The sequence below is a fragment of the Meles meles genome, chromosome 9 (assembly GCF_922984935.1).
Source record: "Meles meles chromosome 9, mMelMel3.1 paternal haplotype, whole genome shotgun sequence".
In the NCBI taxonomy this organism is placed as follows: domain Eukaryota; kingdom Metazoa; phylum Chordata; class Mammalia; order Carnivora; family Mustelidae; genus Meles; species Meles meles.
The window spans coordinates 69,718,022-69,731,583 of record NC_060074.1 but is presented as its reverse complement, the minus strand read 5'-3'; the positions used below and the strand labels follow the sequence as shown (position 1 = coordinate 69,731,583).

At 41.9% G+C, this 13,562-nt stretch overlaps 1 protein-coding gene across 5 annotated transcripts in view; it reads right to left on the bottom strand.

Annotated features, from left to right (window-relative positions):
- RAPGEF4 (Rap guanine nucleotide exchange factor 4) overlaps positions 1-13,562 on the bottom strand; it is a 291,500-nt gene that overhangs the window by 31,335 nt on the left and 246,603 nt on the right. For all 5 annotated transcript variants that reach the window (XM_046018583.1, XM_046018585.1, XM_046018584.1 and 2 more), the window contains 4 exons: positions 3,335-3,485; positions 1,298-1,386; positions 543-573; positions 252-330 (listed from right to left, as the gene is read on the bottom strand). In XM_046018583.1, the coding sequence (XP_045874539.1) occupies positions 252-330; positions 543-573; positions 1,298-1,386; positions 3,335-3,485 (350 nt within the window). The remainder of the gene's footprint in view (positions 1-251; positions 331-542; positions 574-1,297; positions 1,387-3,334; positions 3,486-13,562) is intronic.

Here is a 13,562-nt window from a genome sequence, read left to right as displayed (position 1 = left end):
TTGACCGCTACTTCCGGAGATATCTTTCCTTCCTTCAGGGAACAGTGGCAGTGAGGAAGAGGCAGAATCCAGGATGTGTGGACAAGCACCTCCACTGCAGGCCCAGAGTTCAAGAGGATCAATAACTGAAATGCAAAAGGGCACCTTCAGGCGAACCATTTGGAGTGCAAAGAGATAGTACGAGGATTCCAAGGGAGATTTTAGGGACTTTGAGTAATCTACACAACTCTGAGTTAGAGGAGAATTCTCACCTTCATCTGAGCCGCGGATAGGCTGGCGCTTTTGGGCTCTCTCATCGCCTGTGTTGAACTGTTGCAAAAGAACTTTGTGCTGTAAAAATAACCACAACAAGCGCCGTAAGGGGAGAGTGACCAGTGCACGTTTGCAGCTCAGAGGAGACATACTTGAGAAGCAGAGTCAAGACATGAGAAAAGGTATTTTGTATTTACAAACACATCACTTTCAGTTACTGCACTGTAATACTTCCGGAGAACTGCTACCTAACAGGGCACAATTAGAGAGTCCTAATCGTGGTCACTTACCTTCTTTTGTGGAGCCTTTGCATCTTCCGAACTACGAGAAACAGAGAAAGCACATTAATTAACACCATCGGTACTGTTATTTTGAATTGCTTCATTTGCATAGAACTTTTGAATTACAGAACGAAATGACAGCAATCCTTGAGCAATCCTCATACTGAGACCAAGAGGCCAAGCACAGAGGACACACGAAGAGATGGGCTCGCATCCCAGGCAGAACTGATGTTGAAAGCCAAGATTTCTAGCTTTTAAGATCTTTCTAGTTGCATACATTCTCTCTGGTATTTATTGAAGGCTCAAACTATAGCGTGTGAAAACTTCCATGTTTTCACAGAGGGGAAGCAAACGTTCACCAGCAACAACCTTGGTGGCAGAAAGTGAATTTTCCATATAAGTAATTCACCTTCATCTTTCTTTAAATGCCACTATTTTATTACTGGATTCACTGCCTTAAACCAAAGGAACCCGAGTTTACTGAGTAAGACGCCCCACAGTAGGACCTCCGCCTTGTCCCAGGCTTTCTCCTGGCAGCCATCTGCCACAGAAGGAGCGGAGCAGAATCTCCCCTTTTCACCTGGTCTTCTCCCACCACCCAAGTCTGAGGTCCCGGTCCACTCAAACTGGAACACCATGTGGCTGCTGAAAAACCAGCTTTCACCTTCCAGGGGGGTGGGGCGAAGGACATGTTGGAAGATGTTTTGACGGAGATGCAGGCACTTACTTGATGAAAACACACCCCAAGCCACGCCCTTCCTTACATTTGCTTGACAATCTTCTCTAACTCGGGCAGTTGGTCCTTGAGGGCGGCAATCATCCGGGCATCATCTGACACAGACACATAAAACTCCTGTAATTGGCAAAGGTCACAGGCTTTTAATGGGAATTGCCAAGGTACACAATTCTGTCAAGAGCAGCAGAGATATGTCCCTATGTCATCTGCTTGACTAGCATCTCCTGACCATGGTTGCGTGAACTGGACACCAAAAAAGAAAAAGAAAATGTTACCATATGTCTAAATTCAGAACTGCAAGGGAGAAAGGGTTTTGAAAATAGATGGTCTTAATGGTGCCATAACATTGTGAATTAATTAATACCACTGAATTGTACCCTCGAGAATGGTCAACGTGGCAAATTTTATGTTTGATATATTTCACCACAGTGCAAAAACTCAAAAAAAATTTTTTTAATTGCAGATGAACTGTTTCTAGGTTATTTATATGAAAGGCAATGTCACAAGATGTCTGAGAATGGGCCACTTCGGAGCTTACACTGTTGAGCACTTTTTCACCTCAGCGTTTTTTCAGGGAAATTTTAACATTTATTCTGAATAACTATTTTAGCATTTGTTGTTTATTTATTATTTCCCACTAGGTGTGGTTAGTTTTTCGTGGCAAAAGGCAGGCATGGTCTTCAGGACCGGAACTGATGCATGCTGAGTATGTGATCAACTCAGGACAATTTATGGACGCCCTGGGACCGATCCTGACCACCAGGCAGCAGCAGCTGGGCCTGCTTTGCTCAGGAGCAGTGGCCTCCACAGCGGAATATGACAGCCGTGGTGTTGCCAACTTACCCCACTCTGCTTCCTCTGCAAGACAGTCCTTTCTTCAACTGGTAGCGGTCAGGAGTCAATGTATGACCCAAGCTACTGTTTTTCCTTTATATTTTCAAAATACTTCGTTCCGCAGCCTTGAGGGTCGCTCACAGGCCCCTTTCCTCCCTTCCCCATCTCTCTGCCTGCCAAATTATATGCTTCAAGAGGGGAACGGGGGCACATTTCTTTTGGATAATTCAGTCTTGAACATACAGACTGATAAGGTTAGAAATAGAAGCCACATTGCCTTTTGCCTGCATCGAAGATCCTCATCTAAGTTTTGGAGGACAGAGCAAGTCATTCAGGGCTCAATGCCAGGGCCCATGCTGCAATGTGGGGCTGGAGCCATGGGAAGGAAAAGGGAAGTTCAGCTTAAAATAGTGTTTATGACATAAATCACGTCCCTCTGGAACTACCTCGTGGTCCTAGAAAGTCCTCAATAAAATTATCGGTTTCACTCCACTCAAAAATAGGTACCGTTGGATCTAACAATCCCCCTTCTTGGAATGTGACCAAAGACAGACCTACTTATACAAAAACGTTCCCTGTACTATTACCCGAGGAATGTAGAAACCAGAAATGATGTAAATATTCAACATGATGAAAAACAAGCATTATCTGTAGCAGAGCTACTGAAAGGTCATTAAGAATTTTTACTAGAAAGACTGCATGAACATCGAAAAAAATCCTTATATAAAGTGGAAAAAGCAGCCTACAACATGATGGGTACCCTGTGATTAGGATCACAGAAAAAAATGCAAAGAAAAAGGGAGCAAGTGAAAATACATGACAAGGCTGCCAGTTATTGGACTAAAAGGGCAGGACAGCGGCTGATGCTGCTCTGTACTCCTCCCATAGTACCTTTCTTTCTTTCTTTTTCAGATTTTATTTATTTATTTGACAGAGAGAGATCACAAGTAGGCAGAGAGGCAGGCAGAGAGAGAGAGGGGAAGCAGGCTCCCTGCTGAGCAGAGAGCCCGATGCAGGGACTCGATCCCAGGACCCCGAGATCATGACCTGAGCCGAAGGCAGAGGCCCAACCCACTGAGCCACGCAGGCGCCCCTCATAGTACCTTTCTGATGAACATGTTAACAGAGACCGGAATTTGCAGTCCCAGTCTCTCTGGGAAGCCCCGTGCTTCTAGCGAGTCCTGCTACAGTGGGACAAATATGTATTCATGGAAGGGAGGCCTCCACCTACCTCGAGGAAAGCCACGGCCACGTCATCCTCTTGTAGGACATCTCCATACATGGCGGCCCACTGCAGCACCAGGCGGATGACACGCCTCTTGTTGTTGAGGGTGTAATCCATTTTCTCCTGCTCTGTACCTTGTGAGGGCTGCGCGTGGTAAGTGCCCCGGAGTCAAGGAAGACACTTGGTCGAGACATTCACACTCATGTCACTGAGCGGCTTGCAAAAGCCGAGAACGATCAATCCCAGGTTCAGAAAGCCAGCCTTTTGGACTGATAGGATTCTCTCCTCAGGCCTTCAAGAAAAGCGCCACCCACAGAAAGATTCTGGACCCAGTGCCTAGGGAGCCCTGTTTGTGTCTGCTGACCCTGACAGGGCGGTGGTCCCAGGAGTCCGACTTGCACAGCCCCACTTGGCCTTGCATGTCGACAAGAGTTCCCACTACACCTTGCTCCAGCTCCCAGCATACCCCCTGTCTGTCCTCCGCCTGGCCCTTCACTTCTAGGGGACGCAGTGCTTCCTGCTGTTGCTTGTCTCGTGGGGCCTTGCCTGCCCTTTTTGGTTCCCATGATTCTGCACCTATTTCTATAGAGCCACTTCATTGTATGCATTTCAGCGAAACCCTTCTGGGCGGGCATCTACGTTCTGCTGGACTGACAGCAAGAGTGCATGGGGCTGGAGGAAGCCTGGCTCGCCTAGTGTTCAGAAGAGCAAAGGTTCCTGCTGTATGCATATGGGGAGGGACTTTGACACACTGTAACTCCTTCTTCTGTCTCGACCCACACTCATACTGCCTTTTTGTGCACTTATGGCTAGACATCTTAACAAAACGATAAGCTCCTGGAGGCCTAGGGATGATAAATTACTTGCCTTGTATTCTGTACCATGCCCAGCACAGGGACTTTCAGCTGGCAATTATATTTATCCATTAAGACAATAAATACTTAATTGAGTGTCTTCTGACGTATCAGGTAAAGACTTCTGCTCTCCATTTACATTTGTGTGTGTATCACATTACAGAAAATAGAGTATGTGATCAAGAAAGATTTTAGAAGAGGCATACCATTTGTTTTTCACTGATTTATAGTAGATCATACTACAGACAATTAGTTCATGGAACACTTTCCTCTTTATAACTAACCCTGTATCTTGCAGTAGCGTACCTTAGTTAAATTCTACTTTAGAGTCTTGTGATAAAAGCATTCTTCCCTTCCTACCAGTGAGCAAACTGATGGTAAATGTGCACAAATGGCCAGGATCACACGAAGAGAGTATGGAGTTGGTTTTGACCAAGACTCCTAATTCCAACTAGTTCTCATTACACAACAGCCCTCCCTGTCCTCATAGCTGGCTGCAAGACTGGCTGTGCCTTAGCTTGTGACCGTGACCTCAAAGGCTCAGTAGAGAACTGCCTAGTGGCAGTGATGTACTTGAGAGCTAAACCCGTAAAGGGCCTTTTCTAAAGGGACTATAAATAATCATGATCAAGGTAAATGACAGAACCTTAAAGCAAAGGTTTACTGCATGTAAATGGGTTGCAAAATGGCTTTCATAAATTGAGCACGGGATTCATAAAAAAGAAAATTGCTCAACCCGTATTACTACAATTCTCTCTGAGCTTACCATAAAAAAAAAGGGAAGAAAGATCACTTTATGTGAAAATTATTTCTTTTCTGATTAACCCTTAGGCCTCTTGCTTCTAGCACACATAACTCAGTTTTTCTTTCTAAAGAACTGCAGTGTGGGCACAACATTTTATCACTATTTTGGGGGGGAGGGCTGGCAACACAGTCCGGCATGTGGTGGGCACCAAGTGAGTTATTCTTGACTGAATGAAAAATGTGTGCAGGTTCACCTAAGAGTCAGTCAGAGAGAGGGAGAGAGAGAGATTTAGTCTTTCTTACTTGCAGGAGGCTGAGGTGGTTTGAATTATCAAATTTGCTATCAAGGAGATATAATGCTAACTTTCCAGGTTATCTTCTTTTTTTTTAAGATTTTACTTATTTATTTTTAGAGAGAGAGAGCAAGCAGGGGGAGCAGCGGAGGAGGTGGGAGAGGGAGGGGAAAGAGTCTCAAGCAGACTCTATGCTGAGCACAGAGCCTGATATGGGACTTGATCTCAAGACCCTGAGATCGTGACCTCAGCCAAAACCAAGAGTCAGAGGCTTAACCAACTGAGCCACCCAGCTGCCCCTCCAGGTTATCCTGACTTGGACTCAGGAAGCAATGCAAACACTTGTGACTTGGGTACAGTGTTACCAGCAGCACACGTGTGGCTAATCTATAGGGCCTTAGGACAGGACACTAAATTTACATTATCTCTGTGGGTCAGGACTTTGTCTTGACTTCTTTCCTCCAGGGGAATCTGTCTTTTGTCTACAATGAGAGAACACATGATTGGAAGGATTAACACGGTAACAATCTAAATGTGCATGGAGCTTTATAGTTTATAATAAATATACTCCATGTGCTGACATGATCATATAACGCTCTCTCTAAATACTACAGATGAAACCGAGAGAAGGGATCTGCCCAAGGTTGTTCAGCGAATAACTGGAGGGCTGATAAATCCAGACAGGGCTCTTTCCATTGTCATCACCCCCACTCCCCAACAGTGATTGGACGTTAGTGCTTGGGTTCATGAAATTATTGAGAATGATGGCATCTGGGAAGCAAAAATCCTGATGAGAAAGAGATTTCTTTCCTTCTTTCTTTTCTTTTTCTTTCTTACTTCTTTTTTTTTTTTCCTTTGCCTAAGCTCTAAGTTTCCCAGAGCTTATGAATACCTAAACCAGAGTTGAGTGTCCTCTGCTCTTAATGAATAGCTCCCCAGGCTCCTGAGATCCAGCAATGACCAAATCCAGAGGGACTAGAATAAGGCTTGCTTTCTTTTCTCAAGAAAGTTAAGTGTTTTTGCCTCTGGAAAAATAAAAGGAAGCACTGAGTTGTTTCATAAAGTCTCCCTTTCTCTTTACAGATGCTACTGGAGGTGGTGGTGATAGTACTTTTATAAGCTGAATCCAGGCATATGCTCAAGCATTCTGCCCCTCCACAGGCAACAGAATGTTCCATTCCAGAACAGTCGGTTGAATCAGATTCTCAAGGGACACAGAGAAGACTTTATGTAATTGATGATACCTGAAATGGTTATAGAGGATGTGTTGGGGCTTCTATTGATTCCCATAACACTTTCCCCAGCTTTTAGAAGATTTATGTGATTTATTTTTAGATTTTATTTAACATTTACAAAAAAGAAGGAGAGAGGGGAAAAAAAACTATATTCCCTTCAGACAGCAGCTGGGGGGCTAGGGGTGGGAAATAACATCCCCCCAGGGCCCCTGTCTCAATATGATGTAAAACAATTAAACCTAAAAAGAGTAACATTTCAAATATAGTTTGTTCATAAATTCAAACACATCAGGAAGGTCATAGAAACCATTACCTTCTTTGGCTAAAACCAGAACAACCCATTAACCACTTGATGGAGAAAGTATCATGGGAATACAAACCTGGCTCTTCCCCAGGACAAGCAACCATTTAGAAAGAATGATCAATGGAAACCACATACATAAGATACCTTTTCCCCCCACATAAGATACTTTTAACCACACTATATGAAATATATAATTGGCTAGTGTCTATATTAAGTGCAGTTAGCAGAGAAAATAAATTACGTCAGAATCCCGTGATTTTATCAAATGGTAAGGACATACATGTATTAAACACGGCCATGACTCCTGATATCATGACGGTTGGGTTCAGGTAAGAAGCAATATGGCTGCTTGAATTCATGGTGAAAAAGACACAGAGAGATAAAGTGTTAGATAGAAGTCTGTAAGAAACAAGCAGGAAATAATTGCTGGAGAGAATGTGGAGAAAGGGGAACCCTCTACACTGTTGGTGGGAATTCAAGTTGGTGCAGCCGCTTTGGAAAACAGTGTGGAGATTCCTTAAGAAATTAAAAATAGAGCTTCCCTGTGACCCTGCAATTACACTACTGGGTGTTTACCCCAAAGATACAGATGAAGTGAAAAGAAGGGCCATATGAACCCCAATGTTCATAGCAGCAATGGCCATAGTTGCCAAACTGTGGAAAGAACCAAGAAGCCCTTCAACGGACAAATGGATAAAGAAGATATGGTCCATATATACAATGGAGTATTATGCCTCCACCAGAAAGGATGAATACCCCACTTTTGTATCAACATGGGTGGGACTGGAAGAGATTATGCTGAGCGAAATAAGTCAAGCAGAGAGAGTCAATTATCATATGGTTTCACTTACTTGTGGAACATAAGGAATAACATGGAGGACATTAGGAGAAGGAAAGGAAAAGTGAATTGGGGGAAACTGGAGGGGGAAATGAGCCATAAGAGACTGTGGACTCTGAGAAACAAACTGAGGGCTTTGGAGGGGAGGGGCTGGGGGGTTGGGTGAGCCTGGTGGTGGGTCATATGGAGGGCACGTATTGCATGGAGCACTGGGTGTGGTGCATAAACAATGAATTTTGGAACACTGGAAAGATATAAAGTAAAATAAAATGGAAAAAAAAAAACCAAAGGTCTGTAAGAGAATCTAAAATTACTTACATTCTTATCTTAAATACAATTAAGAAAAGGCCTTAATAGTCAATGTTGGCCAAAGTCATCACTGACACACTGAGTGGATTTCAGATGATTCACAGAATCACAGAATCTGTGAGTTGCAAAAGCCCTTTGATTGTATCTCCAACTCCACCATTTCAGGGGGTAAGGAAACTGAGGTAGAATGAATTTAAGTGATTTTTCCTAATCTACCAATAGAATTCTTGGGATTAGAACTCAGTTCTCTTATCTCTCCCCAGCACATTGTTTACCTGTCTCTGTTGGCACATTTTGTTTGATATTAATACTTCTTTACACTAACATGTATTATGCAGCAGAATTAGGGGATTTGAAGTTTATTGGATAATGGGGAATTCAGTCTGAGATGCGGAAACTGAGCCCAAAAAATCCATAAAGAAGACAAAGCACATACAGGAAATCAAGAATTAATTGCTGTAGCTCCCCGACAATCTGATGGTCAGGAAGGCATAGGATTCCTAAGGTCTGAACTAGATCCTCTCTGCCATAGTTCCAACCAGTGTTCTTGTTCAGTACCTGCTGATTTAGAAAGTGGCTTGGGGGTGACTGGCTGGCTCAGGAGGCGGCACATTGTGACTCTGGATCTCGGGATTGTGAGTTCAAGCCCCATGTTAGGCATAGAACTTACATAAAAAGAAAAAAAAAAGCAGTGACTCACCACTATTAACCAAACATTCGTGAGGATTCAAATCCTAACTTGAGGTTTCTCTTGTTATGGTAATAAGATTTTTCACCATCTGGGAGCATTAAATCAGAATCCTTAACAGCAGAAATGGGAATCATAAAAAGCTTCAAATGTTTGTTGATTGATTGGTTACCTTAATTCAATTATACTGTTTGGAGTGCTATATATAACACAGTTTTCAAAAACAGACGAACAAACATCACGGCTCCTTAAAATCTTTATCTAAATTATCTGAAATTCTGTTTTGTCAGGATGTCAAATACACAGTGCCTGGGTGGCTCAGTGGGTTAAAGCCTCTGCCTTTGGCTCAGGTCATGATCCCAGGGTCTTGGGATCGAGCCTTGCATCGGGCTCTCTGCGGGAGCCTGTTTCCTCCTCTCTCTCTCTGCCTGCCTCTCTGCCTCCTTTTGATCTCTGTCTGTCAAATAAATAAATAAAATCTAAAAAAAAAAAAGTCAAATACAGATCATGGATACATTCTAAAGATGTTCATATTCAATGTCATAGGGAACTAGGTCCACTCAAGTACCAGATATCAGGTGCATCTTTGAAACAGAATCTTTTAGTTACTGGGTATTTAATCTATAGGAACACAGCCTCTCAGAATGACTAAATTCTTTGTCGAGTTGGACTGGTTCCTTCGGCATCACTCAAATGTGATGGAGGACAAACTGAATCTGTTTTCAGTGTAGATGAGGGCGGAGGATCTGAAGAGGTGAAGGCCGCGGTGTAGGCCACAGTCTTTCTACCCTGCCAACAGCGGGCTTAATCTTCCATTGAGTCATTTTCCTCATGCCGGCTGTGCCGTTCAAACACTGTAATTATTTCATATATTTTTACCTAGTTATTATCTTACTCACCACAGGCACCTGTAATTTTTCTGTATTTTTTTTTTACTGCTCATTTACTTATTCTTAATTCAGCTAATAATGGTTCCACGTATTAAAATTATCATGGGGAAAGTAAGTGAAAACCTCCTAGGACGGAGAGGCGGCAGATTCATTACAGCCTACAACAGGGAATAAAATATTATGTATACTTTTTGCAGTAAGTACATGCTAATTATGCAGCTATTTATAAAACACTTATCAACATTCAAACTGATACCCTTCAATGTTGTTGTTTTTTAAGCCCTGCTTTGCATAGAAGATCGCTGCTTGCAGCCGAAAACAAACTTTGGGGGTCATCTGCCCACTGACTAGACAAAGCATTGGTATATTCGTCACATGATGCTAGATTCCTTTCATGGTGGTACAATAATGCATTTATATGGGGCACTATTTATAAGGGACTTGAAGGTCTATATTGTACTTTCACACACAGAGCCTCATTTGATCCTCACATCCACCTGATGAACTGGGCAAGACAGGTATAATTACCCCTATTATACAGACAGGGTTCAGAAAGGTCAAGGATAATTGCCGAGTACTATAGCTTAGAAGACGCAGGTCTTAAACACAGGTCTTCTGACTTCAGACCTTGTGCTTTTCCCACCGTGTTATGGAGTGGAGTCTCTTTACTACCCTGCTTGCTTTCGTGGAGCATCCCAATATTCTGGGCTCTGACACGATCCCTTCCTTCAAGCAACGTGTGCTTGGAAGGCAAGTTCTCGAATCAGAGCACCTGGGTTCATCTCCTCGCTTCCCTACTTACAAACGTGAGACCCTCGGTCAGTTAATCGGCCATTTAGAACCTCTGTCTCTTCATCAGTAAATATCAGAGGATTGCTGTTACAGATGAGCTGAGACAATACTGGTATACCATGTAGAACAGTACCGCAGACATATGAAATGCTCAGCAAGTGTTAGGCACTGTCATTATTATTGATCTGCTCCCTGGAAATAAAGTGAAATCTTCTAAATGGGTGGTTTGGGAACTTTCCATGAGATCTGGCCTCTCTGGGTTTAACTGTAATGCTATTCCCATCACATCAGTTGCTCCTGTGTCTATGTGAGCCTATGAACTTAAAACTCCCAGGACCACTCTCTGTGTTGTCATTTTTCTTTATGTGCCTCCCATTTTCTTGCTTGGAACTTTTTTTTTCCTCTGATTTACAGAATTTTTTGCATTTTTAGAAGCCTCTAGTTCTTGGCTATTCTTTTTAGTCTTAACTCAGGGGCTAGTAGAAGTAGGATGTGGACTAACAATCCATTGCCGGGTTCAACCCACTACTATTCTAACACTTGCCAGCAATGGAACTTGGGTAAAATGACAGACCTCCTCAGTCTCATCCCCTCATGTAAAAAGAATACACATCCCATCGTGTTGATCTGAAGCTGAGAAATGTGTATAAAATACTTTGTAGAATATCTGATAACACAGTCATTTTCTGAGAAAGAGGACACATCATATCATCATCAACGCAAGTCTTCCTTATTGGAAATGAAGTCTTAAGTTGCATATCTGCGGAAATAAATTGCGCTGATAGTAGCATATGGATTAAACGCTTACAGAAACAATTGGGGGACTACAATGGTAAAATTCGGCTTCAACAAAATTTAAGCTGACAATTTTCCTTAGACATCTAAATAATATTCCTAAAAACTTGGCTTAATCTAGAGAATAAGAACCCGAGGCTGTTTTGTAAATCATCAACAAGAAAAGCAAATTTTGAAAAAAGTTCCTCCTAGGGAGCCCCAGTCAACTTCTAAAGAAATGTCCCAGCTCAATTTGATAGCGAAATAAATGATGGAGGCCCTGCCTTTTCAGTATAGGAAGCTATTGTGTTTGCTATGTCTCTGTATAAGGGATACAATATATAGAGAAGTAGTTTTAGCTAAAACTTCATGGCAAATCTGTATTCTCTTTTTTCCTCTTTGCTTCAAGAAATGAAATAAATTTTTTCCATGCCAAAAGCAGAGAATTTGTGTATACTAAGCCAAAAGAAATTAAGACACTAGGAAAAAATATTTGGCCAAAATTATTGCTGTATTTACATTTTTATGACTTTAAATATAAGCCATGATCACTCAAGATGCTTTCAGCTGTAATGACAATCTGTCCCAAGTCACAAAGACCTATATTTGTTGACATAACAAGGAATCTTCCGCAGGGTAAGCTGCAGGGTTGGTACAAGTGCAGTGATGCCATCATAGAACCATTTTTTTCCCCCTGACTCTCCATGCATTTCAGCTTTGACATATGACTTATTCCCCGAGTCATTGCAGGAAGGCCGTCACTGGCAACTGGAACTATAGGCTTCCTGTTCTCTTTCCTAAAGTTTGAGAAGCCCCAGGACGTTCTTTGAATCTCAGTCTACTTTGGGCCTGCAATACGAGAACAAACCATGGCCAAGGGCAGCCTGTTACAAAGTAGCTAGACTGACCCACTGAGATGGCACTGACGACAAGGACAATGTCCCCTGCAGCTGGAATTATTTAGAGCTACTTCTCTAAACATTTGCCAGGATGTGTGTGATCTTAGGTGCTCTCTTGGCTCCATGTGTCTTGATTTCTCCCACATGTAAAATGAAATAAATATCACACTAGTCCTTTTTATGTCTCACATGTGGGGGCTGGGTGCTGGAAAGATAAAGTAAATGATACGAAAAATGCTCCAAATCAAGGACATAGTCATTAAAATTCAAAATAATATTAACTTAGTTGTGATCACTTACTGAACTAAAGGCCTGCATGCATTTGTACAAATAAAAATAGGCTAGAGTTTAATCATAAAACACATAATTAAGACAACAGGGGAGCAATGCTGTAGTAAACATCAAAAGCATTAAAACATTACTTACTCCTTGCCTACTTTTAAAATAATGAAATTATCTTACATATGGGCAAAGATTGAGCTGGAAGGATGTTGATTCATCCCATTGTGTTTGTTATAGGAAAAAATGTTTGGAAAAAAAAATGTAAGTATCCAATAGGAAGAGGCTAAGAAAATAAATTATGACATATCTACCAGATAATATTGAGTTAATGAAAATGACAGCATGTTTTTCTCATGCATCTGCGTCACCTTGTTGCCCAGCACTATATGACACATTGTGTTTAATATATGTGCTGCCGAAGCGAGCACGACACATTGTGTTTAATAAGAGTTTATGGAACTGGGGCGCCTGGGTGGCTCAGTGGGTTAAGCCGCTGCCTTCGGCTCAGGTCATAATCTCAGGGTCCTGGGATCGAGGCCCGCATCGGGCTCTCTGCTCAGCAGGGAGCCTGCTTCCCTCTCTCTCTCTCTCTGCCTGCCTCTCTATCTACTTGTGATCTCTCTCTGTCAAATACATAAATAAATAAAATCTTAAAAAAAAAAAAAGAGTTTATGGAACTGATTGGAAAAAAAAAAAAGATGTAGGGGCACCTGGGTGGCTCAGTGGGTTAAGCCTCTGCCTTTGGCTCAGGTCATGATCTCAGAGTCTTGGGATCCAGCCCCACATCAGGCTCTCTGCTCAGCAGGGAGCCTGCTTCCCCCTCTTTCTCTCTGCCTGCCTCTCTGCCTACTTGTGATCTCTCTCTCTCTCTGTGTCAAGTAAATAAAGTAAAATCTTTAAAAAAAAGTAGTTTCATTTACATATATAAACATACACATATATGTCTGAGAAGATACCCGCAGCATGCTATTAAGTGAAGAAAAACATATTATAAAAAAGTATATACAACATGATCTCACTTTTATAAGATATCTATACTTTGAAAAATATTTGTAGAGAAGTATTTAATGGCAGAGAAAGTTATTCATAAAATATGTTTTAATGACAAAGCACACAGAATTACTTACAGTTTGATTCTCTTGTTATACTTAAAAATATAAAAAAATAAAAATAAATTAAAAAAATATATTTACCTGTGAAGAAAAAAGACTGGAAGGATACATACCCAAATGTTAACAATAGTAATACCTGACAGGGTTATAGGTGGTTTTATTTTCCTTTTCAAAGACCAGTGGACAACTCTACTGAATTTTAAGTGCAAATCTTAAAAAG